The 27,898-nt window shown below is 53.1% G+C and overlaps 1 protein-coding gene and 1 long non-coding RNA gene across 2 annotated transcripts in view; both read right to left on the bottom strand.

The window, feature by feature from the left end:
- The window catches only part of NKD1 (NKD inhibitor of WNT signaling pathway 1), an 83,847-nt gene extending 57,582 nt beyond the window's left edge, over nucleotides 1-26,265 (bottom strand). The window contains exons 1-3 of the mRNA XM_055332154.1: nucleotides 26,066-26,265; nucleotides 25,804-25,836; nucleotides 25,054-25,187 (exon numbers count right to left, since the gene is read on the bottom strand). Of these exons, the coding sequence (XP_055188129.1) occupies nucleotides 25,054-25,187; nucleotides 25,804-25,836; nucleotides 26,066-26,090 (192 nt within the window). The 5' untranslated portion in view covers nucleotides 26,091-26,265. The remainder of the gene's footprint in view (nucleotides 1-25,053; nucleotides 25,188-25,803; nucleotides 25,837-26,065) is intronic.
- On the bottom strand, nucleotides 481-19,350 carry LOC129513807 (uncharacterized). The gene is made up of 2 exons (XR_008665304.1): nucleotides 18,448-19,350; nucleotides 481-1,271 (listed from the first exon to the last, which is right to left on the bottom strand). It is a non-coding gene; the product is annotated as an uncharacterized LOC129513807 (long non-coding RNA).
- Nucleotides 26,266-27,898: the final 1,633 nt, after the last annotated feature.

The raw sequence follows: 27,898 nt of genomic DNA, 5'->3' as shown, positions 1-27,898 counted from the left end.
CCCCCCAGAGGACGGGTCTCCGCGTCTTCTAGCCCCGAGTTACAGAACTGGTTCTGAGCAAGTTTCCTTTACTTCTAGCAAAAATCTGGGTTACTAGGGGGAGGGCAGCGGAGAATCTAATAAATCTTAGAATATACTTCTTGGCTAAAGGGAAAAAAAAAAAAAACCTACTTACTGGTGTCATGAAACACCTTTCCTGCTCTCTGAAGAGAGCCCCGTTCAGAAGTTACTATTGTATTCAAGCTGTATTAAATCAAGCTGTGAGCAGCACCAGGGTTATGCTTTTAAAGAATGCCCTGAGCCAATTCTGATGTTTAAAGGGAAAAGGAAAAAAAAAAAAAAAAAAAAATAAGGAAAAGGAAAAGTTTCCAAGGCTTCCATAAATTCCAGCGAGAGGAAGTTTCAAACTTGGGTGTTCACAGTCCGTGGCCCCCACATGGAAACAGCTTGGTTTCATGTATTTGGTTTTACTGTTCAGACTTGAGGGTCTTTTAACTTTTTATTTTTACAGGGCTCAGAAGAAAAGGGAGAGGGAGCCATTTGCTCACCAAGTGCCAAAGAAAACCCCAGAGCCTCCCTCCAGAGGGCCTCTGCCTGAGGCGGCAGCAGAAGCAGGGGTGTGGGGCGGGGACCCCCTGGCTCCTGGCACACCCCCAGCCGGCTCCTCCCGCCTGCTGGAGGCCAGGCCTGCAGGACCAGCTGCTAATTAACTCCGACAAGATCAATTCAGGCCAGAGCGTGAGTGCGGCGCGGGCAGGCCAGTCATCTGGCTGGGGCTGGGCTTCGGCCGCCCGCAGGCAGCAGGAGGAACAAAATGGAGACTTTCCAAAAACAAGAGGAGGCCCAGCCAAGAGCCGAGGAATCCTAAATTTAGTCCCTGGGGGGAGACGGCTGGGTCTGCTCAGCCAGGGGCACCAGTGAGGCCCGGCATCTCTCGGAAATGTCAACCAAACCAAACAGGCCCTCCCAGGCCACCTCAGCCCCAAGCCCTGACTCCGAGGAGCTCACCCCTCACCCCTCACTCGGGAGGGGTGACTCACACGCGGCTTCCCAAGCCTCAGTCCCGCTCCCCGAGCGAGCGCTGTGTGCCCAGGACGTGGCCGAGGTAAGCGGAGTGCGCCCATTTGACAGGCAGGAACACGGGGGCCGGAGAGGCAGCGGGGAGGCAGGATGAGCACGGCACTCCTGAGTTCGGGTCCTAGGCCGAGCTCCGCTGCTAGATCCTGGCCTGGAAGAAGGGACCCTGTCGCTCAGAACCTCAGTTTTGCCATCTGTAAAATGGGAGTAAAGAACGCCGCCTTCAAACAAAAATCTAGAAATGCGTATGTGTCGACGTGCATGTATTATATATACACATACCTATGTGTGTGGGTTTTTTTTTTTAAAGATTTTATTTATTCATGAGAGACACACAGAGAAAGAGGCAGAGACCTAGGCAGAGGGAGAAGTAGGCTCCCCTCCCTGGGGGGAGCCTGATGAGGGACTCGATCCCAGGACCCCAGGATCTCACCCTGAGCCAAGGGAAGATGCTCAACCGCTGAGCCACCCCACACAGGTACCCTTATATGTGTGTTTCAAGAAGAGACTGCTGGGCTGTCCCCCCCAACATACAGAGTCAATAGCTGTCACTCAGGGGGCCAGGCACCCCTCCTGTGGGTGGCAGTACCCTGATCCTCCTGGGGTCACCACCTCTCCCCTCTCTCAGGCCCTGTGGCAGATATGTGAACCTGACCTATTGCCACAAAGGTTCTCAAATACCTACTGAATCAGACTCGCCAGGGGTTGAACCCAGAAGTTATTTCTCATTTAATTTCCCCAGGTTATTCTGATACATACAAGGCCGGCTTAGGAACAGCTGCCAGGAAACCTCCAGAGGGCTCAGAGCCTGTGCTCAGAGAGGGTGTTAATCCCCCAGGAAGTTGCACATCTGCAAGGGGTCTCAGGTTCCAAAGGGCTGTGAGGATGGGACCCTCTCCCAGTCCTGAACCAAGATGAGCTTCCAAGAGGGTAAATCCCATTGGGGCAGAGAGGAGGCAGCCTGCTAATCTGACCCCAGAAAGCACTCGCTGCCCCCACCCCCAGCAGCCACCTTCACGCTGCAGGGCAGATCAAGGAGAGGATGGATGCCCAGTCTCCAAACTGAACCTCCCTCCCCTAGTCCCTTGACTGTCACAGCCTCAGGCCCTAGGCAGGGATCACAGGATGCCCACCCAGCCACAGGGCAATTTCAGCATCAGGGGATCTCCATAGCAACCATCTAGTTGCAGTAATTAATGAGTCACTGGGTGACCAGACAGGGTGCAGGGGGACAATGGAGGGACAGGGATAGGGTGATGCTGAAGGGTAGGGGTGACGGTTTTCCAGCAAGGAAGGAAATAGACCTTTCCATGGGGTAAAGACCTTTCCAAGGGGTAAAGAAATTTCCAGAAAGACTTTTCCTTTTTCTGTTTCCTTCTCCCTCACAAGAAGTAATTCTTAAAAGGAACACTTATTAATCATAATAAAAGCAGGTTTGCTGAGCAACTGGCCTGCACCAGGCCACAGAGTTTCACGTAAAAGATTTTACTGAACTCATACACCAACCTCAAGGGGGAGTTCAACAGGGGGTCCCATTTTACAGATGAGGAGACTAAAGCCTCAGAAGGATCAGGAAAACTGCTTAAGGCCAGCAGCAGGCCCAGGATTCAAATTTCTCTGATCCCAGAGTCCATTCTCCTACCCGCTTCTGAACTGCCCATTAGCACCCCCTCTAACTTCAGCATTCTCTGGGCTGGGCAGAGACTGGCTTTGGATCCAGTTCTGCCTGACTCGGAGGTTCACTCAAGCACCAATGCCATGTTGCCTCTAAGCTGGTTAAAAAGAACTATAGCAGTGGTGACAAGCACCCATTTTTATGAATGAGCTACTTGGCACACACAGGATTTCTTTCTCCCAGAGTCCCACAGTCAACCCCTTGAGCCCCAGCCTGACTAGAGTACAAAGGAAGGAGGCAGGGCACATGACCCTGCAACACCCAGCCTTCCAGCCAGCCCCAAGTACCATGTGGGGTCTTAGACAAAGCACTGGTTAATTCCAAAAAATATCCAAGATGGAAGCAACTTGGAAGTGACTGAGTCCAGCTACTGCCACCCACATTTACATACTGGGTCGCTGAAGCCCAGAGGAGAAGGGATGTGTCCAAAGCACACAGCAAAGCGATTCCATTTTGCAAACTTTTTGTTTGCTTTTAAGTATGCTCCATGCTTAGCGTGGAGCCCAACGTGGGGCTTAAATGCATGACCCTGAGATCAAGACCTGAGCTGAGATCAAGAGTCAGATGCTAACCCAATGAGCCACCCAGGCACAGAACCCACACATTCTACGCTGTGCAAGGGCTAGAGCTGCAGAGGTTAATACCGGTAACTGTCCCAGACACCACACAGCTGATGTCCTGTGGGAGGTGAGCCAGAACTCAATCACCACATGAATAAATTGCTAATGCCTAATGGTGATAAGCATCCCTAGAAGTGGAAGGAGCTGGGTGTGTTAGGAGAAGGAACAGCAGTGAGAAAGGAAACTCACGGTAAGTAGGGTCTCGGGGAAGGCTGCTCCAAGGCAGTGACATGGAAGTTGAGACCTGAAGGGTGAGTCAGGAAGAATGTCTCAAGTAGGGAGGGCAGGATGTGCAAAGGGCCTGAGGTCAGAGCATGATAGATGTGTTCAGAAAGGACCAGCATGGCTGGGACCGAGGGAGTGAGGGGAAGGCAAAAGAAGGAGACGAGAGGTGGGAAAGGGGCAAATCGTACTCAGTCTTGTAGACTATAAGAACGATCTGACAGGAGATCCCTGGGTGGCTCAGCAGTTTGGTGCCTGCCTTCAGCCCAGAGTGTGATCCTGGAGTCCCAGGATCGAGTCCCACATCAGGCTCCTTGCATGGAGCCTGCTTCTCCCTCTGCCTGTGTCCCTGCCTCTCTCTCTCTCTCTCTCTCTCTCTCTCTCTCTGTCTCTGTGTGTGTGTGTGTGTGTGTGTGTCTCATGAATAAATGAATAAAATCTTTAAAAAGGAAAGATCTGACATTCTTCTAAAGAGTATAGAAAAACACAGTAGGGATTTAAGGAGGGGCACAATTCTATAAAATCCCAAAGTGTCCTATAAGGTCAGCCTGGCTGAACTACAGAAGGTAACATCAGAGGCTTTGGAATCCTCCAGGAGGGATGTGACGGTGGCCTAGACCAGACAGGGACAGTGACGAGCAGTGGACAAATCTAAGATGCATTTAGTTAGAGAACTGACAAAAGTTATCCAACTGCCAGCCATTCAGTTAAGGGTTGAGAGGAAGAGTCAGAAATGACCTCCAGCTTCCAAATGGATCAACAGGTGGATGGAGGGCCAGGCAAGGGCTTCATAGGAAGACGGAGAGAGCCGTACTGGACAGGTTAGGTTTGGGTGTGTGCACGGCATCAAGAGTAGGTGTCAGGTGGTGGACTGCCCGAAATGCCCCAGGCCCCCACTTGCTCCTCAAAACCATCATGTACAGAAACTCCAGGGTGGGGGTGGGGGTGGGGGGTCCAGCAGGCTGAGCAGCTAGCAAGTCATCCTCACCCTAGCCACGCTGCTGAGCGGCCTCCCTGCCTCCTTGCACAGAAGGCAGGACCCCGGCATCTGTGATCTCAGAAGAGGGAATTTGGTTCTGTTATTAAAAGGCAGCAGTCCCCAGGCCAGGGTCCGTGTCACTAACAATTTCCAAGGCCTTGAAAGGGACCTTTAATCCAATTGTCTGTGTCGGGCAGTCAATGGGGCAGCCCCTCCTTCCCCCTCCACCTTCCTCCCAGCTCTCCCTTTGAAGGCAACCCCAGGGAGGAGATGCCCAGCTCAGCCCCGGCCTGGCCCTGACAGCTGGACGCCCGCCTGGCCAGGAGGGGCTGCCATGAGCCTGACAGAGGCCACCAATGAACAGCCCTCAGTGTGGAGCACCCCCACCCCACCCCACTGCACCCAGTAAGGTGCTGGTCCAGTTGAGGATGTGCTCAAACACCCTCCAGCCACATTCCACACTCGGTACAAAGTGCTGCACAGACATTAAGGTCTTCCCAGGAACGCATTTCCAGGCAGAAAAACAGGCCAACAGGCGGGATGTCACTCTAAGTTCTGGAAGTGCAAGTCCCCCCTGCTCTGCCTCCGGAGCCTCACTTAACACACACGAATAAGAATTGACAATAATAACCACCCTCTTTATTGGGTACTGGGCAAAGTGTTTCACCTTTCATCTACCCAACAGCTCTGCAGGATAAGTACCATTTCTCCTCCCATTTTACATGAGGAAACAGAGGCCCAGAGCTTAAGGAACTCACCTGAGGTCACACAGCTAGTAAGAGGCAAAGCCAGTGTGTGACTCAGGTCTGGCTGTCCCTGGAGCCACATTTCTCAGGATTTGTTATCTGCCCCCTGCCCCATTGAGAGTCTACATAGACTTCCTTTCCTAATTACTTGAAATTTTGATACTGCAAATATACTATGCATCTATTTATGTAGATCTATATGTATATAGATCTAAAACAGGTAAGAACTTGTTGCCTCCCCCTCCCCCTGCCCCACCTCCCCACCGGCCCCAAGAATGAACTTTTGCCTACTTGGGCACAGTACCATCATCAAGAATGGTCTAGAATCTAGACCAAAGCTGCTCAAAAGGAATCAGATGCAAGCCCTATATGTAGTTTTAAATGTTCTAGTAGCCACATCAAAGAAAAAGAAACAGATGAACTTAATTTTAATGATGTAATTTAGCCAATGTATCTAAAACATTGCCATTTCAAAGTATTATCATTACACATCATCAATGTAAAAATCATTAATGAGAAACTCTACATCCTTTGTTATCATGCTGAGCCTTTGAAATCTGCGCAGCCTTCATAATCCAGGGCAGCTTCAACAGCCGCGTGAAGCTCGTGGCGACCACAGTGGGCAGTATTCTAATCACCCCGCTGAGGCAATATCGTTTCTCGTCCCCAGAACCTTGAAAATCAAGCTCTAAGAGATTTTCTCCATCCAAGGAACCCGTAGGAGAATCACTGCCTCTCCTAACTGGTGGGTTCCACTTACTATGTTCGCAGGGCTGACTACGGATGAGACACCTGCTAAGCTACAAAGATGAGTAAGAACTGGCTTCTACTCGGGCAGCTCACAATCTAAAGTGGGGACCAGAGGCAAGTGAAAAATGTGCCAGACCCTCCTGCACACCTGGCTTCCCACCCATTTCCTATTCATCCTCAGGCTCACCTAGAAGAGGGGGTAGGGGATGGGGTCCTATTATTTCCAGCCCATTTTATGGATGAAGAAACTGAGGCTGGAGAGATTATGGATCTTGCCCAGGGCCCATCTTGCCTTGGCTAACTCAGGTTGGAACACAGGAGGTGTTGGCAAAGCAACAGGAAGGCTTTTACCAAAGAAGGGGGCAGACTTGGGTAATGGCTTTCGGGAGGATGGTGAATGAATGTCAGAGGTTTATGGGAAGGAAGGACGTGAGGATGCCAAGGATAAAGAAAGGCGGTGTGTATCTGCAGGGAGTGAACGAGCCATGCGAGGATTCCTGGCGGAAGGCGCAGCACAGCGGATGGTGAAGGCACAGGGATGTGGGGTGCCGAGATGCCTCAGCACGTGGCCTGTGTGTGGGGCATCGTATGGGAAGGATCCGAGTCCCATCGTCTAGCCATGGAAAAGCACCCAATGCCCAAGCCCATGGGCCCTAATGCCAGCGGAATCCAACTTCCCAAAATATTTACCAGAAGGCTCTAGGCACCAGACTCCATTCTGTAAACTTGGATGCCATTCCAAAGCTGAACTGATAGATCTCCTGGAGAACAAGATAAACTCTCCCTCACATTCTAAATAACGAAAGGGAGGTGAGGAAGAGAAGGACATAAATCAACCCTCTCCAACCGCCCAACTTAAAAGGGATTATGGTCAGCAGCAAGAAGGGGGCAAGGATGCCGTCTCCTTATCAGGCGCATGGCTTCTCCAGACACAAACAAAACTTTTGGCCGGCATTCTTCTTCCACGTCGAGGGGGGAAGTGGGGGACAGTCTTGATCCACCAAAGTCAAACCCATTCTCCTTGAGTACAATCATCTCGCTTCCCCTAATTGCCAGGCAAGAACAGTTCCTTCCATGAACTGAAATACTGACCAGCTCAAGGAATGAGGTCCATAAATCTCCAACCAGCTGGGGTGGCCCAGAGCTCAAATCCCTCATGACTGCATTATCAGACCAGAAGTCCTCCTTCGGGACTCAGGAAACAGGCCCGAGGCACTTGAGAGCACGAGCAAAGCAAGGCGCATGATGAGCTGCTTCTGGAATGTGGACTAAAGGAACGAAGGCCAGCCTCCCTGCCTCCAGTGATCATTGCGGACGTTACGGATTGAATAAACGAGTGAATGCTGGGTGTGGGCAATCCCACTCTATCCTCACAAGCCCAGGTGCCAGATAACTGGTAGCCCCATGTCACACACGGAAAAATGACACTCCGATTGCTGAGGATCCAGAGTCACACACCTGACAAATGGCACAGACTGCTCTGACCTGGGCCTGCTGTCTCTCCAGCAGTGGGAGGGCCTCACACACCGACATGCCACCCACCCCAGTGTCTTCCCCTCTCTGCCACATACCCTCAGGCCCAAGCCCAGGTTTGACCACCACCCATCCCTGTTCTGTGACCTTAGGCTTCCTTCTGCCCACATGACAAGCCCAGAATCCCCAGGGAGGGGTAAGAGAAGGTGACTACATGCCCAGGAGCCCCCCAAGCCCCCTGCACCATCTCTGTCACCCACTCCCAATTCCAGAAATGCGACCCAGCCTCTTAAATGGCCCATCCAAGAAGCGGGCTTCCTAGCATAATATTTCCTCCCACAGAACGTGAGAATAAAGGGCTCTTTGCTTGTCTCCTGAAATAACTGGCTCGCACCATAAAGCAATCTTCTGCCCAGTAAAAATATTTCTGTAAAACTTGGTAACTCTATCTGTGGTTCCTTTTCTGAAAGTCAAAAATCTTGGAGAGTGAAACATGGCAGGGGCAGACTTTATGACAAGCTCATGAAGTCATGTCTACCCAGACATTCCCTCCTTAATACTGTGATTAATTTGCTGTTAACCACAGGGACTTTGTGTCTTAATACTCTCAAAGCAAAGCACCAGTTTGCATTTCTACAGAACAATACCTATCTCCCCCCAGGCCTGGTGTCCAGCCAGGCAGGCTACTGGCTGGCGCTTTGCTGAGATTGGCAAGTCCCGATCCCAAGCCCCGTAATACACAGGTGAGCCATCACCTGTGGCGTGTCCTTGGCCAGGCAGGAGACACAGTTTTGAAAATAAGCAGAGGGGTGTCCTAAGATCAGAACATAAAGATACCCACAACTAACCCAAACTAACCCTAAGACACCTGGATGAGTCACGGGAGCCTCTTGGGCCTTAGTTTTCCCAAATGGAAATGAAGATGAATCACCCAGCAACCCCTCAGCAAACACAGAAGTTCTCTCTAATCCTCTCTGGTTGCCACCAAACGGCAACCAAGCCCCTTCCAGGTGCTGTGTTGGGCTCCCAACTGATGAAGCAGGTTTCCCAGGAATCTTCCAGAACCTGCCAGCAGCTCTGGAGGTCTTACTGAGCTACCAGCATGTTTACTGAGTGCTTACTGCAGGTGAAGCCTTAAATTGGTACATGCATTATTTTAGTTAATCCTCAAAACAACTCCAAGATGTGGAACTTTTTTCCTTCATTTTACAAGTGAAGAAATTAAGACCCAATGTCAAAACAGTCAACACAGTTCCCTATAAACCTAGATCCAAAGCCCAGGACCAAAGCTCTGTGGCTCCTGGAATTAGGAGAAGACCCACATGAGAAATTAATAATAATAATAATAATAATAATAATAATAATAGTGAGGTTTAAAACAAGAAAACATGCAAACTCAGGCAGAGGTTCTTAATGGGGAGGTTATGGGTGCCCTGAAATTGGAGTTAAAGGGGTGAGAGCATTTATTTGAAGAGAGACACCAGCAGATTTAGCAGTTTCCCAAAAGAATCTTGTTACCCACTCCCTGAAGGTTAAGATCATTATCACTGGAAGCTAGGAGCTTGAAAGGAAGGCTATGACCCATGTGGGCTGCATGGAGAAGGTGACAAACTACCAGGGCTCTTCTAAGATCCAATGGCAAGGAGTAGTTCTTCCCAGATAGCTCATTGTCGGCTGCTCTGTCCCCACCCACGCTCGCCAGCTGCTGACAGGAGCGGCAGTCAGTGGGTTTTACTCCAGGGGCCAGGCAGCGCACAGATGTTGGTTCCAACCATCCAGGGTGCATTCTGCAGCTTTCTCTCACAGGTGCTTCTTCTCTGGGGAACCGCCCACCCTCTCCCTCTCTGCCCTAGAGGTTTGGGGCTGATCCCAGCCCCAATCCAGGATGACCCAGGATCGTCAGAGGCAGAGGGACTGAGTCCGTGACAGGCATGTGACCCAAGTCAAAACAATGGGAGCCCAGCTTGGGATCTGTCTACAATACTCCCTTCTGGCCTGGCATGGCAGCCCGACCACTGGGTGCCAAGCTGCCACCACCTGGGGAGAGGCTGCCTGAGAATGAAGCCAACCCCAAAGAAAGCGGCACTAAAGGCACAGACCACTGACCTGGGACAGAATCGAAGCTCTCGGATCCAACGTATCTGAATTTGATTCACTCTCAGAACTTCCCGGTTACACAGGCCAATAACACGCCTTTGTAGGACACAGTGGGGATGGGTAGAAAACCCAAGAGATCTTGACTAATCCACACCAAGAAAGGTCACGCTTACTTAACCACAACACCCACCCCAAACTCGACACCCTCCTGAATTCTGAAGACACAGGCCCTCGGGAGAAACTCTGGCTTTGGCAGAGAAGTAATAGAGCCACACCTGGAGATCACATCAGGGTATGCGGTGTGTGTGTGTGTGTGTGTGTGTGTGTGTGTGTGTGTTGGAGCAGGGGCACGCATGTAGAAGTAGAGCTACAGAAATGCACGCCATTGATCTCAGGTAGACGGCAGGCACAAGCCCCTAAGTCACCTGGCTGCCTAACAATAGGGAATCAGTGCAATCAATTATGGCCCGTCCTTAGTCCTTCGAATGGAAGGCTTGAGAGCCATGAAGAGCAATAAGATTAAATGTACTGATATGGACTGATTTCCAAGATGCGCTGTTAACAAAGCAAGGTGCAGAACCAGATGATGACGGTCAAGGGAAACAGTCTCTAACACTTTTTCATGATTCCCAGCTTACATCCATTTTTCAATTAACCTGCAAATACCAATGCTTCCCATTCCTATCGGTCAAGAGGGCTTGTGCTGTCTGCACACAGATAAGGGTGCATTTGCACAGAGCAAGTTGGGAAGCATGTCGAGGAACTGGAAACAGCAAGTGCCTGGGGAGAGGGCCACTGGGAGGCAGCGGCAGAGGTGGCAAGGAGGCTTCCTTTTCATCACATAACCTTTAGTAGTATTTTAAATTTACTTTCATCTTTTACCATATGCATTCCTTCATTTACGAAAAGAAGAAAGGTGAGGACTCTTTCGAAAAGGCAGGGCAGATGCCAGCAGAGGCTCTCTTCAAGGGCGAGGAGCAGCATGGCTCTGTATAAGGAGGTGGGATGGGGAGGGACAGGGCCTGACTTCCTGCCCCTCTGTGGCCGTGTGCCCTCTCACCAAGCTGCTAGCCCCTCTGAGCCTTGTCGCCCCAGAAAGTGCCCCTTCAGCCTCTGCCATGTGCAAGCAGGGCAAAAGACCCCGAGGACGCAGCAGTGAGCCACACAGAACCAGCCCTATGGACTCTGCCATCTGGCCTCAGTTCCCCCATGGTATTAATGCCAACCCTGGGCAGCTCTCTGTAAGTTTTAAATGCCTGACCAATGACTGGGAGGAGGCCTTTGCAGACCATCAAGCTCTGGCTGTTCCTCCTGGAGAAAAGCTGGCCCCTCTCAGCACTGCCCCAGGGGTGGGTTATACCTCCTGGCTCTGCACACCAGGGCCAAGGGGACAGGTCTTCAGCCACGAACCCCAGAAGCAAGATGGTATACGTGCTGCCGAAGCGAGCACTCCAGAAGCAAGATGGCAAGCAGGTCCTCCAAAGTTAAGGAGGCCGGGAAGGCCTGATTGGTGACAGCAGGAGAAGGTGCTCCAATCTGCCCACCTGGAAGGATGCCACGATCCTTCCCATCCCTGATGTAGCAGTGGCCAGTGGGGCCGACTGCCTCCACACTTAAGGGAAGCCACACCTCCAGGGAGCCGGGTCTGGAAAGACTCTGGGAAGGGCTTTCACCAGAGCTTTCTGGGGGCAAAACTCTCTTTCCACCACCACCTGCTGCAAATAACTCCTTAGATCCCCCTCAGGATGGGGGTTAGTCTGATGTTCCGCAGCACTGGATCTTCTCTACTGGCCCTGAGCCGTGGTCTCTGTGAGGGAGGCGCTAGCCTCATGCAACTATTTAAATTAATTCAAATACAATATGTTTAAATTTCAGCGCCTCAGTCACAGAAGCCCCATCCCAAGTGCTCAGCCCCTGGTGGCTAACGATTCCCCTACTGGACAGTGCGGACACAGAGCACTGCCATCATCACAGATAGTTCTATGGGACAGCGCCAGTCTTGAGGTCCTTTTAACATCGCCTCCCTTCCAGTTATAAAACAAGGGTCTTGACAGGTCTTGAAAGAAAGACCAGGTATCCACAACTACAAAACCCACTTGTAGGCTTAAGAAGCCATGGCCATGAGGAAATGCACAGGAGACAGAACCATTGCCTGAGCTGGGCGTGAGTCAGGGACTCTGCCAGCTTCTCCATGGGGCCGCTCGTGCGGTCCCGATGGCCCTACAGACGGGCCGTGCCCTCCTGCTCTGGCCCCTCCCCGACGGCCTTTCCCACAGAGGTCCAGGCAGGACAGACATCATCTGATAGAGAGGCTCCGATTCAGAGAGCATCTGGCAGAGAGGGGGGCCCAAGGTCTCTGCATCTGAGATGGCTCACAGGAGGTTCTGATGCAGGTGGTCCTCACTGGACCCTGCGCCCTTCCCAACCGCACACCCCCCTCCGGCCACTGTCTTCCCTCTCTGCCCCCTCCAGCAAAGCCTCTCCATCGGCTTCCTGCACATGCGATCCACTTCTTGTCTCTCATTCTCTTCTAAAATGTATGGGCTTTTTGAAAAATACAAAAGTAGCCCATGCTCATTGGACGGAAAAAAAAAAAAAAGTCAAACAATGTGGAAACACATAATGTGAAAAGTGAAACTCCTTCTCTCCTCACCACCTCCCACCACTCCAATCCTCAGGGAAGCAGCCTTTGACAGTGTATCCTTCCAGATCTTTCTCTGTGCACCTGCAAATATATAGACATGGGCCTGAATAGACTTTTGTATCCTGTGAAAACGGGACCACGTTACACTTCTGTTTTGCTCTCGCTTTGCTCATTCAATAGCATATCAGGGCTTCCTTCCCATCAGCCCGCTGCCCACCCTCACTCATCCTGGTTTCACAAGTCGCAGAGAGATCCATGACACGGCTATCCCATTGTTTGTTAGCTGTCTCCTAGTGATGGATATTTGAGTTGTGACACATTTTTCATCCTTCCAAATAACACAGCCATGGATGTTCTTGCAAGTACATGCTCTGCTCACATGCAAGGCTTCTTCAGACCCCTCGTGACCCAGGCTGGCCCCGCCTCTGCTGTCATCCCACCAAGACAACTCCTGCCACACCCAGCCGTAAGCACTAGAATCCTAAATCCAACTGACACCTTGCACTCCTTTTGCCAACTTAGTCCCTGGGCGGTTTCTCTCCAGGAGACCATCCTCTCTGCTAGACCACCTTGATGGGCCCCCAGTGAATACCATCTCCCAGTATTTATGCCCCTAGGTAGTCCCATCCCCTGGCTAGACCTGAGCTAGACTGGTGACCTGATTTAAACAAAGGGAATGTGGCATTGCCAATCCCAGGATTAAGCCTTCAGAAGGCCTGGCAGTTTCCATTGCCGCACTCCCAAGAAGTCAGACACCAAGTAGTGAGTCAGCTTAGCCTGAGACCACCATACTATGAGGAAGCCAAGCTCGCTGTGTGGTGAGGCCACGTGGAAGAGGACCAAGGCCCCAGACATATGACCCAAGTGGAATTGGTGGCCTCTGGCTGTTCAAGCCACCCAACTCTACCACATAGAGCCACAGACAAGCTGCCCCTGCCAAGCCCAGCCCAATTGCATAACATTAAGCAAATCACAAAAGGATTAAGTCACTACATTTGGAGTAATTTGTTATGCAGCAAAAGGCAATTCAAACACCCTCCTTTTCTTCAGCATATTTGGAGATGCAGAGATGAAGGCCAGGAGAGGGCACATTAGCTACCTAAGAGCCAAACTGGGGGCGCTCCAGGCTTGGGATTCCCAGTGCAGTACCCTGTCCTGTCCCCAAAGATTCAGCCATGTGTTCTTCCAGGAGGCAGCTGCTGCTCAGAGGTTGGTTCTCAGGTGAGAGGACATGGGGGCTGACAAGGAACTCCTCATTCTCTTCATGCTCAAAATAAAGGGAGTGACTGGGCAAGAAAGCAGCCCCAGCAATCTTGGGAAAATCTGTCGTGACCAAATAGTCAGCAAAGCAAAAGGCTCTAATGTTAAGAAAGAAAACTTTGGCACAGAGAGGTTAGGGAAAGTGCCCAAGGTCACACAGCTAGTAGGAAGCAGAGCTGGGGCTTGACATAGCATTCAGGCCCAGGGCCCTCACCAGTGACCAAACATCAGTGTTTTCCAACACTTCAACCCACAGCAAGAATTACATTCCAGAGGGCCTCTGTATATGTGGATTTGGGTGCAGATGTGTGTGTAGGTATCCATAGATCTAGATTGATCTGTCTATCCATCTATCTGTTATCTATAGACTTGAATATCCATGTCTCTAAATTAAACAAAAGTTCAGGCAGATATGTATTTCCTCTTACTTTAAGCATTGTTCTCTCTTGTTTTTATTCTTTTTCTTTTTTTTTTTAAATGCCGATCGCTAAACTGATTTCATGAGCCACAAAGGGGATTATAACATGTGGTTGAAGGGGGAAAAAGTCTCATCTATAATGATGGAAGATAGCTCTAAAATCAGATTAACCTGAATTTGAATCTTGCTGGAACAAGAGCCCACTTTGAAGTCAACCAAGTGAATTTGGGCAAGGAGGTAGGCTCCTGTAGTGCCTCAGTTTCCCCATCAGTAAAACGATAGCAACAGCGCCCCCAAACCCGCTCAGTGGAGCCGCTGCAAGCCTAAGCCTCTGTGTGAGCAGCCTGCCAGCCTGTGTGGCCCTCTGGAATGAGAAAAACATCCTTGGGCCTGAGCCCACTGGGGAGGCTCTGGTCTTCCCCAGCCCTCACCTGTGGCCTGAGGGTAGACAGGCCGGCCCTGCTAACAGGGCCCCTTTATGCTCTGCCCCTCTCCAGAGCCCCAGATCAGCACTCGACGCCAGGGGGCTCGGGCAGCAATCGGCAGGCCGGCTGATCAGCTCCACAGGCTCTCCCGCTACCTCCCAACCAGCCAGAAAGGAGGGAAGCCAGAGTGGCCGGACGTCAAGAAAAAAATCCCATCACCTGCAGGGGGTAGACCAGGGCTCATGACAGGTTATGACCTGTCACAGACCCCTGTCCCCACAACCCCAGGCAATGCCTACCCCACTCTGCTGGAGAATGTGTCTCTGTCCTAACATCTCAGAGATGAGAATCTGGTCCTGGGACAGACGCTCAGGAGAGAGTTGAAGACTATCTGCAGCGATCACATCCTTTGCACCTCCCTCTGTCTGAGATGACCCTTTCCTCAGCCAGCTCTTTATTCTTTGGGCCCCAGCAACTTAAATGTCACACCCCCATCCCCCCGCCAGTCCACAGCAGAAGCCCCCTTACTCTCCCACCACAGCCTGCTCCTTTCCTCTTCATGTTTAGCACACATCAGCGTGACCATTAGCAAGCCAATCTGAAAAGCTGGAAGGGGAGAGGCATCTGCTTTACTCACCCTGAGCAGCCAGGAGGAAACTCATTTTGCTCTCAGAGCACCCCGGTGAGCTAGCAACCAGGGCTCTACCCACTCCGCAGATGTGCAAACTGAGGATCAGAGCCGAGCCAGCCGGCTGGGGACACCTGCAACTGGGAGTCGGGTTCTGCAAGCTACACCTCTGACACCTGCCGCATGGTGTGTGGCGGGGCGGGACCGGGGGCTGAGCACTACGAGGCCAGAACCGAAGGCGGGTCTAATGGAGGGTAAGAGAACCAATGCGAGACGCTAGACACGAGCTTGAAATGCGGCCTAGAGCTGTCCACAGAGGGGCCCAAGAGCATCTCCCTGTGCCTACCCCACCCGGCCCTCCCACGGTGTTCCGCGGGACTGAGACACTGTCCCCGCTTCCCAGCTCTCCCTTGCCGGCCCCACCCTTGGATTTGCTGAGCCCGTCTCTTGTTGGCATAATACCGGGGAACGGCACACGGAAAAACCACATGGAAAGCACGAGGCAGCCTTCACGCTCACGTGTACGCACAATCACCACTAACACACTCCTACCCACCAAAGTATCGTCTCATGAGCCAGGGCACAACAGGCCAAATCTAGCTACCTACCTCCACCCAAAGAAACTATTTTCTAAAAATTGTATTTGGTTGATGATTTTTTTTTTTAATTAGAATGACTTCACACAAAAACCCAGATGGCTGGATTCTCTTAATGATCAAATGTGGCAACACCAGGGCCGCATTCCCACATGGTAACAATTGGCTGGGGCTGAGGGGTGCTGCCCCCTTGAGATAGGACGGGTGCCCCCCAGGGGCTCCCAGTCCCCACCCCCTCCTGAGTGTCCCCTGCCCAGCCTGCTGTGCTCATTAATAAGACTTCTCTGGCCCTTTAAACTTGGATCATCCTTTAGAGCCTCCTCACATGCCACCTCCTTCAGGAAGCATTCCCTGAATCTCCATAGTGTGGTGTTTCTTACGGCTTTATAAGGTCAATAGCTAACTTGAATTGAGCACTTACTTCTGTGCTAGGCAGTTATAACCATTTTACAGTTTGAGTCCCCATAACTGCTCATCCCCACTTTATAGATGAGGGAACCGAGGCCCAGAGTTGATTCTTCCATCACCCTCCACACCCCCATCCATCCCACCCCCCATGCTGCTCTGTGCCCCCAGAAGCTGACTCTCTTAGACCAATCTGCTGAAGCTTCCTGGTCTCTGGCTTCCAGCTTCAGCCAATAGGAGGCCCAAGCAGGAAACCCGAGGATACAAGGAGAGAAAGGTCGGGGTATTTCTCCCATCCCTGCTAAGTTTGCACCATGTCTCTGACAATGGTTCATCTTCCATATCTACAGCTCCTGCCTGACCTTTTCACTTCCTCAGCTACAGTTCCTACAGGGATCCAAACCAAAAATATCCAACATTTCCTCCCCTGCCCTTTCTGCCCTGGGACGGTAACACCTCCCTGCCTCTGCCAGGGGCCAAGCAGTCCTTGGGTGCCTCAATACCCCATGAAGATTCTGTTAACCCTTCCCACACCTTTAGAAGTTATTTTAAACAATCTGGAGTACACTTGTTTCCTGCCAGACCCCTGGCTGACACAGAGGTTAGACACTATGCCCAAGGTCCCACAGTCAGAAAATTGAGCCACCAGGATTTGAACCCAGGATATTAGTCTCCAGAGTCCTTACTCTTTAAGAATCACGCTACACTGCCTTATGTACTTTTCTCCTTCTGGTCCTTTACCTGCTGGTGGCCTCCTCAAAGATCCCTTGGAAGACCCCCAAGAGCCATAGTGCTATGTGTGGATCAATGCAGACATTCCAGAATCTCTCACTGAGCCAAGAAGATACAGTCACTTGATTCCTCTTTATCCTCCAAAGTATTTTTACAACTGAGAGCCCGTCCCCACATTCCTTCTTCCCAGGCACAAGAGCTACCCCACTTCTGTCCTGCTGGCCCCTCCCATAGGGCCTGCTACTTGTCTTCCCTCTAGACCAAGACAGAGGCCCATAGCATGGCTGAGAAGGGCCCCCAGGCCCAAACTGTGACCCCTTAGCCAAATGAACTTCAACCAGCATCTCAAACAAACTGCCCCCTTCATTACAGGGCTATTACAGGCCTCCCCCTCTTGCCTCCCTGCCACCCCTTCCCCAATTCACTTTTGGACTGAAATCACAGCTCCTCCAAGACCACCTCTGACCCAAAGCCAGTTGGCACTCCCTGCCCTAGATTCTCAGAGTCGCCTGAGTGTCCTCCAACATTCCCCTAACATTGTCTTCATTGTTCAGTATCCACCTGCCCAAACTATGAGCCAATCTAACGTGAATATCTATGCAAAAATCCAAAGTGAAAGATTGGCAAAACAAATAAAGCAACCTTTTTAAACAGCAGTGTCTTGTGACAAAGGAGGACTGAGATTAGGAATACAAAGAAGTTGAACACTAGGAAATCTAATGATGTAAATCATGCACATAAATCATTTATTATATTAGCAAAGGATGACAACACCCCAACAGCATTTGACAAAACTCAATATTTATTCCTGCCTTCAAAAATATTAGCAAGCCAGGGGCTGGAAGAAGCTTTCTTAACTAGTTAAACAACAAACAGTTATTAAATAGTATGGGAGGTTCTAACCAATGCAATAAGATAAGAAAACAGGATGAGAGGCAAAGATGAACATTTAGTTCCACTAAACTCTTAAGTTTGGTGAGGGGGGAACTGTGCCAGATGGTTCAGTTTCTACACCACCCTAAACACATGCAAATATCTGTGGAATGCACAGCCACCCAGATTATATCCATTCAATGTTCACAAAGCACCCAGGACTCCTCCTTTGAGGTACGTATCACAACTTAAATTGCATCATTTGTTTTTAAAAATACTTCTCTTTTCCTACTAGAGTATAAACTCCATGAACACAGATACCATGCTCTACTGGCAGAGCAAATGTATACATGGCCTAAAATAGGTACTCAATATCTATTGCACAGACGTAGGAATTACTTGAATAAAATGCACCAATAGTTGTTAAATTATGATAAATCTTCTTCTTAGCTGGAAAACCCGAGGCCCAGAGAAGGGAAGTGATACCACACCACTGGGAAGCCCCCGCCAGGATCCCTGGGCTCTCTGAAAGGCCTCAGCCACACACAGGGCCACGCACACAGGGCACAGCCCACGTGGCTCAACAAGTAAGGAAAGTGAAGCTCAGACCAATTCCTCTAAACAAACTCACACCCAGGGCACACCCGGGTGGGCAGAGCCGCCTCTCTGGGGCTAGGGATGACCCGTGGAGAGACCTGAGCTTTCCTCGCAAAGCCCTGTGACTGCTGCCCACATGGATAAACAGCCCCCTCGGCTTCCCCGTGAAGTTATCAAAGAATTACTTATGTCTCTGGAAATGCTTGTTTGGAAAAGGTTCTCCACCCCACCTGGGCTTGGCAGGAGGGGCAGCATCCTCAGGCCTGCCCTTCGGGGAGTGATCAGGCTTTTCCTCCGGCCCCTGAAGGCTCTCGGCCATTCTTCATGTGGAGAGTCTGAAGCCAGCCATAAAGAAGCAGGCAGCCTCCCAGGATAAACGGAGCCCGGTGACATCAAAGACCGCCTTCCAGATTAAACAACTGAGGCCTTCAGCTCTCTCTGGCGTTTCTTCCAGGATATTCTGGGCTCCTGCCTCAGTTCTCCCTCAGATGGAATGGCAGATATTTTGTTTGTGAGAGTCTGAATTTTTTCCTTCCTCGGGGAGAGGGGGAGAGGGAGGAGGAGAGGGGAAGGAGGGGGGAGGGAGGGAGGGAGGGAGGGAGGGAGGGAGAGAGAGAGAGAGAGAGAGAGAGAGAAAGAGAGAGAGAGAGGAAGAGAAAGAATGTCTGACAGACAAGAGCCACAAAAAGAACATGTGTGAGTGAAAAAGAAAGAAGAGTGAGGGAGCAGCCAGAAGCGCCTGCTTTGGAATCCAACAAGCAACCTAAAAATTCTAAAAGTTTCTAAACCAAAGCACACTGTGAGCCTACAGCCAGTGAACGAGACTGCAGGAACCCCCAAGCCGGGAGCTGAGGGGTGCCTGGCTCACCGGTGCTAGCAGATCCCTTGGTGGGCCAGGGCACTGGCCCCTTGACTAGAGGGTCCCTTGGTGCTCCCTTTGCTCAGACACATCAGGTAACCCAAGGCAAGGGACCCTCTTCCCTCAGTCACAGGCTCACAACAGTTCTCTGGGATTGGCTTGTCACTGCCTCTTACCCCCTAGCCCTTGAGGTGCCTCTTTCTGCCTTGAGCAACCAATTCCATCCCACCCCTCAGGGCCTCCCCCCCCCCCACCCCTGCCATACCCCAGCACAGCTGGGACCCTCCTCTCCCCCCAGGGTAGCCATCCCAACAGCCGTCCACGACCCTCCACATGAATCAGCTCTAAGGGACATGCTGCTGGCTGAGGTGGCACACTGACTACCCACCCTGCTCCTCCACCCCACACACCTGTCCAGGGGGACAGGTAGCTCAAACATGCCAAGAGCCACTAACACACAGGGCTTCTCAGAAAGCCTAAAGCACCAGGAGAGCTTTGTAGTCCCCACAGGCTGCAAGCCACCTGGGAGTCCATGCTCCCAACCCAACCAGCACCCAGTTCCCAAGGACGATGGCAAGGCTGGGGCCTCCATCAGCTCTTCCAGGCATGGATGCCAGCCTTCTCCTCCCACATCCTCTTCCTCATGGCCTGTCAGGTTCCTGCTTCAGTGCCACCTTCACGCAGCTTCTCCCAAGGCCGGTAATGTGCCTATTTATGTGCTGGTTCCTTTGTCTCCTTTATTAGGCTAGGAGCCACAGGAGGATGGGGACCACAACCCCTTTATTTGTCACTGTATCCTCGATGCCTGGTAGAGCTAGGGAGTTAATGATGAGTAACAACTCATTATTGATCATAACTAACAACAGAGTGCCTGAGAGAAAAGGCCTACTCCCACTCTTCCACCTGCCTGAGGAAGAGGATCTGGGAGAGAATGAGGCAGGGATGGTGGCCTAAGCTAGCTTCATTCATTCACTCACTCATTCAGGCAGCAAACACAGCCTGAGTGCCCACTACGTGCCCCGGGCTACCACAAGAGGAGATGTATTACTCAGAAAGTGATCCTTTTATTGCTGATGTGCCGGGTAGCTGTTTGAAGCCCTCAGAGGGATAGTCTGTCCCTGAGGATGGTACTGGAGCTTCCCAGTGCTAGGAGCATCGTAGCCCACCCTCTCACCTCACTCCGGCCATCCCCACTAGGTGAGGGGAAGCAACATTCCCCTGAATTCTGGGACCCCGGGAAACATGCCATGCTTGCTTCCTGGTTCAGCCTCTCCCCAGGCTTACTACAGTTTGTAGTAAATGTGGAGGGGCTGTTTCTGAACGAGGGACTAGAACATGCATCGGCCTGACCCAGGGGAACTTCTTTCTCAGGGAAGAAAAGTTTCAAAGGCAGGATGAGATGCTCCTCGAGGCCTCCCAGAGACCACATCACAGAGATCCATTAAAGCCTTCAGAATATGACACCCTTGCCCACCACCCACCCTCCTGAGAGGCCCAACCCTATTGGAAGCCAGAAGCCCCACCTGGCACCCTGCCCAGCTCCCCACCCCCCCACCCCCGCACCCAGGCTCTCCTCCCCACTCCCCCAGGATAAAGAAAGCTGCCAGGTAGGGCTAAGAGGCTGGCCCTGGGTGCCACAGGCAGAGACCCTCCATGGAGAACCCAAAGATGCCAGCAAGTGGAGGCCCAGATGCCTCCACCAGCCTCAAAGCAAATCATCTTTTAATTCTGAAAACACCAAATATTTAATTTATGCTTTACCTCAAATGTCAAGTCTACCTCCCGGCACATAGCTTCGAAACCACGTAAGGAGGCCTAACGCTTTCCATATGGTGAAGACATGGGGCCTTTTAATTGTGCCAACTGGTATCATTCAAGGGTGATTCCCCTGGAATCCGGCAACTCGGGCAGCAGCCGGGCCCAGAGCCAGCCTCCAATCTCATCGCCCGGGACCACACGTCCTCGCGGGCTATGACCCAGGCTGCGCCCTCCCAATCTTCCCCAAATGTCAAAATGCACTAGGTGCCCCCTAATCAATAAGCAACCTGCCTGGCAGCCACCATCAACCCACAAGCTTGCTGGCACCACAGCTCTCAGCCCGACTCTTAAGGCAGCGCTGCCATAAAATAACAGAAAAGCCAAACTGCAGGGATGGAGTGGGGTTGGGGGATTGGCCTTAAATCTGGTCCCACACATTCATGTAAGCACACGCAGGTACACAGCACGCGAGCACACAGGCACCCGGGTTCTGCTTCTCCAAGGGCTAGGCCATCAGGCTCTCCCTGTCTACTCCACGGCTCCATTCCTCGACAAGCTTTTTGATTTCACCCATCCTATTATATGACATTTTTGTAGACCTGGTATTTCCAACTGGTTTTCTTTTGTAACTGCCATTACAGCTTCATGTTTACCTCTCCTCCTGCATCCCTTTGAGATGATTATGCTTTATTCAAACTTCTAAGTGTTTAGCACACTGTTGTCTGATGTTTAAATCGTTCGCTTTACTGTTCTTCTCTCATAGTACTTGGACTCGTCACATTTCTCATGAGTGTTCTCCTCTGAACACATGACTCCTTGAAGTTCCATCACACCCCACGGGGGGAGAGCAGAAGCCCTTAGCCTGTGTCCCTCCAAGCACGTCTATAGCATATGGCAGGGCAGGCGAAGGCAGGAAGTCTCTGGATTCATAATCTGGGCTCCTATCTCCCCCAGCCACCTTGGTAAACCTCCTAGTACCTTTCCCCCTTCTGAACTCTTTTTGAAGAATCATGTGCCATAACCCTGCCAGGGATGAGAATGTTACTATACCCATCTCCCAGATGAGGTTAGGTACAATGGCTTATGCAAGGTGACAAGCTATAGTGCCAGAGCCTGACCTCATTTATTTTTGTACTCAGGATGGCAGGTGTAGGTTAGTGCCAGCAAGGTCACCCTCTCACATCCCAGGACCTTCCAAGCAACTGGGACCCACCCTGGACATTTACTAAGCTACTCAGGCCCAGTCAGGAAGGAAGAGGGCATGCAGGGGCCCTTTCTGCTCCTGCCTGGCCCACCACCCACCTCTTCCCCAAGTGCTCAGCAGCTGGTCAGCATGCCGCCTCTCTGGAAATTAGTAAGGGAGGCACCCTCTGGGCATATGCCCTAGCACAGGGCTTTGCTACACATGGCCCCCATTGTCTAGAAAGTGCTCCAGAGAAACAGAAAGACAGAGTCCACACCAACCGGCTGACAACTTTATAGGGCTATGAAGAGGAGTAAGATCATGTAAGCAAAGTGCTTGACATATACAGGCACTTAATATATAGCAACGTTCATCACAATAATAATAATGCCAGTTGGATGAACCCCTAATGTGCTTCCAGCCACTTTGGTGAAAAGCCAGGTGAAGAAGTAAAGACAGAGACCATCCTGGGCCTGGGGCTGGAGGGGGAGCCCTGTCTGCCAGCCCCCAGAATCCAGCTGACTTTGGAGCCCACACCGTACATCCTGATGATCTATTGGAAGAGCCTGCAGCCACCCTTTCTGCGCTGCTGGGAATCACGGAAATTAAACTAGACAGGAGATTGCCCACTGCTGTCTCATTCACTATTTCTCCAGGTTTCCCAAACTGTGGACATTCCATTTCCACAGTCACAAATTTGACCACTTGTACTTAATGTTTTTCTCAGAATCAACTTTCAACACTCTCTTTCAATTTAGCTCCATCCTAAGTGATAATATCCGTGAAATCGTGGGCTTGATGTCCTAGTTACTATCTTTCCTGGTAAAAGACATGCTTGACTATTAAGATAACAAACATTCCTCCAGGCAACACCTGAAATCCGTGCACATGTCCCCACCAAGCAGCGCCACACCCTGGGCTTCCCCTGACCTCTCCCAGGGCGAACTGCCATCCCCACCCCTGTGGGTTTGGTGGCTGGGCCAGAGCTGGTGGAAACTTGGGTGCCTGGGTCCCAGTCACCAAGCAGAACTCCCCAAGGAGCAGAGGGCCCCTCCTCTTACTACCTTGGATGGCAGGGCCCACCCTCCACCACCTAACATATGTCACACTGATGGCTCCGTGTCTCACATCTTTAAAAGTGCTTTGAACAAAGGTTAATGAACCCTCAGTGTTTCTCTGAGAGAGGAGTTGAGGAAGCGAGGCAAGCACCACCCCATGCTGTCCTCAGCTGGGGGAAGAAACTAAGCAACAAGATTCCATGACTTCACCAAAGCCACAGACTTAAGCTGGGGCCCCCTCCCCACCCTCCCTCATTTCCCCCAATGGCAACTTTTACTGGCTCACATTCCTCTTGCTGGGAATACTACTATTTAATTAAAAACGACAGACTTTTGTTTTCCTCTCCTTCCTTCCTCCTCCCTCCCATCCTCCAGGACTGGATGCCAAGGAGACCCACCAAAAACATGCGGGTAACATTTGTTATGGCTTTGAAGATAAAAGTCAATTGAAGTAAGCCCTCGCTTGTATTTCAAGTTTCCCCTAAAGCATGGAGCAAGCTGCCTGGCAGTTGAGGAAAGGAAAGAAAAAAAAAAAAAAGGAAAAAAAAGAAGGGACTGCAAATAAATGTCATTCTGCAGGAATACTTTGTAAAAATAAACAGGCTGAAAAAACCCAAAACTTGATTAATGGAAATCCACTCAGTTGGCCTCTGTCTTGAGCTGCAAATGCATTTGTTCATATGGCTAAATCGGATCATTTTCACTGGACTTTAAATAAGTAAGTAGATCAAAAACTATAAATGGTGGGGGAAGAAAGGGAAGTTTATAGTTCTCTTTCTAAAGGGCCCCAACCGCAGTGCCCCCCACCCACCAAGGTTTGACCTTTACAAGGGGACAGCAGCTCCAATTCCAGTCCAGCCAACAGATGAAGAAAAATGAAGAGAAAACCCCCAGCTAAGGGAGGCGGTGGAGGAGGAGATGGGGGCTTCTCCCAGATGCGGAGATTATTTCATACATTCACAAGAGTGCACGTTAGTCACAGGCCCACCTCCCAACCGCAACCAACCCAGATGCCACCTCCCAAACACACACACACACACACACACACACACACACACACACACACATCTGAAAACTCCACAGGCCCCTCCCTCCCTAGCCCATGGACAGGACCAAAGAACTAACCAGACCTGAGACTCAGTCCGTTCCCCTCGAAGTTAAAAAAAAAAAAAAATTAAATGTCACATCAAAAAGTTGATTCATCCTTTGATCCTTGGCTTGCTCGAGTTCCACGCAGACCATCTGAAAGCCCCGTGCAGAGTTCCAGAGCTCATTGGACATCTGTGAGCACCAGTCCCAGGCCAAGAGCTGGGGCTGGACTCACTCCCCTGTCGCATCTACTGCTCCCCCACCCCCACCCCCAGGAACAACTCCAATCTCAGTGACCCACTGGGGTAAGGCTCAGGGCAGGCCCTGGCTACAGCAGCAGGAAACCCTCTCTCTCCCTGTGGGCCCAGTGAAGGGCTCTACCAGATTTCAGAGTCCCCCAGGCTCTGCTACCCACATCACAGCCCCTTCTACTAGGGTTCCTGGGCAGATGGTACCAATGAATGCCACAGACACTTGGAACACATGTGGAGGCCAGTACAGTCCCACCCTCCACCCAGACACCCCTACATGCTTTCCCTGTCTTCCTAGCACCCCCCTCCAAACCCACCCTTTAATGCTGGCCACAGAAACAAGGTAGAAATCAGAGCAGGCCCCCAAGTCCCTCCAGCACAGACGAGTTCCCCCACAGACTGGAGCTGCACCACCACCTCATGGGAAGGGACCTTTCCCTCCCCAGACAGCCCTCTACCCCCCAGCTGGACGGGAGACTGACACCTGAGCCACCTCTAAGGTTCCCCAAGACAGGGGGGGTACCTACGGGGTGGGAGGGACTTCTGGACTTAGAAGCTGTGCCAAGAGGGTGCTAGAAGTTGGGGCGGGTGGGTAGGGAGACCCGCCTCTGGGGCTGAAAGGTAGGTGGGGAGCGTACCCGGGTTCCTCTGCCAACGGTGCCCGCTGCCCGCAGCTGTCGGGGTCCAGAGCTCCCGCCCGGGCAGCGCTGCCTCCCGATCCACTCCTCGATGCCTTTCCGAGCCCAGGCGGCGCTCACGGCGAAGCTGTCACCTGGGGCGGGGAGGACAAGACGCCCCTGAGTCTGGCCCCTGGGCCGAAAGTTACCCGGGAGGGGAGGGAGAGTGGGCGCGGCGGAGGCAGCGGGGCACCGTCCGAGATAGGGACGCAGGTCGTCGGGAGGGAGGGGTTCAGCGGAGACCCAGGGGGGCGCGCGAAGGGGGAGCAGCACCCCGGAGGAAAGGCCGCCGACCAGAAGAGCAGGAGCCAGAGGGCAGGACTGCGGAGGTCAGGGGTGAGGGTCCGAGGACCGGCGCAGCGAGCACGGGACGAGGGGAAGAGGGGCGCAGTGGGCGCCGGGGCCCCGATCTCGGGAGACGGCGGTGAGGGCCGGGAAGCCTGGGGCAAGCCCCGGGGAAGGGGTTAGAAGTCTGAGGAGGGGGCGCAGCGAGCGCGGAGGGCGGGGGCCGCGGAAGGAGGGGGTGAGGGTCGGGAGAGAGCCCGGGACGGCCAGGAGGGGTAGGTGGGGCGGGAAGGGGGCGCGAAGGCTGCCCCCGCAGCGGGTTTGTGGGACTGGTGGCGGGAGTTGGGGGCGGGGGAGGGGGCCTGGGGGATGAGAGCCCGCGGGCTTCGCCGTCCTTCCCCCCGTGCGTGCCCCGCGCGCCCCTACCTTCCGGGCTCTCCCTGCGCTTGCACACGGCGGCTGCAGGCACATCGCGCGCGGCGGCGGCGGCGGCGGCGGCGGCGGCGGCGGCGGCGGCGGCGGCGGCGGCGGGAGCCGGAAAGAAAGGAGAGGCAGAGAGTTAGCGGTCGCGGGGGCGAGGGCGAGGGCGAGGGCGAGGGCGAGGGCGAGGGCGAGGGCGAGGGCGAGGGCGAGGGCGGCCGGGGCCAGGGGCCAGGGGCCAGGGGCCGGCGCGGGCGGGGACACTGACCCGGCTTGGAGTGAAGTTTCCCCATGCTGGGGGCGCGGCGGGCGGCGGCGTCCCTAAGCCATGCGCCCGGCCCGCGGGGCCCGCGGCTCCCCCGGCTCCCCCGGCTCCCCCGGCTCCCCCGGCTCCCCCGGCTCCCGAGCCGCGCCTGGCTCTCCTCCCCCGGAGCAGCCCCGCGCCGAGCCGAGCCCGAGGCGGCGCCGGGACGCGCTCCTGCCGCCGTCGCCGCGGCCCGACTGACGCCGGGGCGCGCCGAGCCCCCAGCCCGCCGCCGCGGCCCGCGCCTCCCCGCGCGCCCATTGGCCGGGCGCGGCGCATCAAAGGCGAGGCGGGCCGCGGCGGGGGCGGGGCGGGGGCGGGGCGGGGGCGGGGCGGGGCCGCGGGGCGGGGCCGCGGGGCGGGGCCAGGCGCCGAGGGGCAGGCGCAGCGCCCCCCTCCAGGCCGCGGGCTCCGGTCCCGCGCGGGGGGCTGCGGGGCCGGGGGGTGGCCGGGAGGTCGGGGACGGGGGCCGCGAGGGGGGGGCCCTTGGGCAGTAGGCGTGCTGGGAGGACACGCCCCGGGGTCCCGTCTTCTCCGGATCGGCCTCTGCTCCCGCTAACAGCGCTGCACCTTCCCTCCGCTCGGTTTCCTCGAAGAGCGCTGGGCAGGACTCCGGCTCCAGCTCACAGGTGACGGGACTGAGGTCGAGAGAGGAGACGCGGCGGGGGCGCTGGGGTCGGCTGCACTGCCCCTTCCCGATCCTACCAGGACCTGACTTTTGCAGAAAGTGTTGGCTCGTTGCTCGCCCCGTGCCCCCGCCCCCACCCGCACCGCCCGCAGCACCCCCCGCTCCGCCCCTCTACGTTTTGATCTGGGAGTCCGAGGGGAGCCCGCACCGCGCCTCCAGCCCTTTCTGGGCCCAGCCCACTCCTGGCGGCGGCTGCAAGCGTCCGAAAGCCACGAGTTGCCAGCCAATCGCTCGCAGGCCTCACGCCGGGGGCCCGTGGGTGCCCTCCCGGGGTCGGGGCGCGCTGCCAGCTGCGCGGCCCGGAAGGGGGTAACCGCTGGGTCTTTGATCTTCCTCGGTTTCCGCTCCCCGCTGCAGCTCGCCAGACCCAAGGGCTTGTTTGTTTTGTCTGGGGAAGTCTCTGCGGAGGGGAGGGCGACATCAAGGGGTCCCACCCCACCTTTGTGGATCTCAAGGAGAATGCCTGCTCTGCTGGGACACCGTGGGCCTGTTGAGTTCGGCCTGGTACCCAGCAGCCCGGGCGTGGGAAAAGAAAACCCTGTGCTAAGAGTGAGGACACGGCTATTACCCTGGGACTGAGTTCTCTGCAAGCCTCAGTTTTGTGGTCTGTAAAATGGAGGCTCAAGTCTGCCCTTCCTGCCAGCTCCTTGCAGCAGCATTGCCCAAGAAAGACAATGTGAGCGACATGCATAAGCCTAAATTTGCTAGTAGCCACATTTTTTTTTAAGTAAAAAGAAACAGGGATTAGAGTAAGACTCATCAAGATGAGCACTGAGTAGTGAACAGAAGTGTTGAATCACTGTATTGTACACCTGAAACTAATACAGCACTGTGTGTTAATTATACTTCAATAAAGAAATTTAAACGAAAACTAAAAAATTTTAGAAGCTTATAAGAACACTAAAAGAAATAATATATAGGCCATATCCCTCTTCAACATAGAAAAAAAGTAAGAAGAAACAGATGAAATGAATAATATATTTTATTTAACCAAAACACCAAGAATATTATAATTTCAACATATAATGAGATATTTTACATTCTTTGGGTTGCACTAATTGTTTGAAATCTGGTGTGTACTTGACACTTAGTGCACATCTCCACCCAGA

The sequence above is a fragment of the Nyctereutes procyonoides genome, unplaced genomic scaffold, assembly GCF_905146905.1.
Source record: "Nyctereutes procyonoides isolate TBG_1078 unplaced genomic scaffold, NYPRO_anot_genome, whole genome shotgun sequence".
In the NCBI taxonomy this organism is placed as follows: Eukaryota; Metazoa; Chordata; class Mammalia; order Carnivora; family Canidae; genus Nyctereutes; species Nyctereutes procyonoides.
This window is presented reverse-complemented; position numbering and strand designations above follow the sequence as displayed.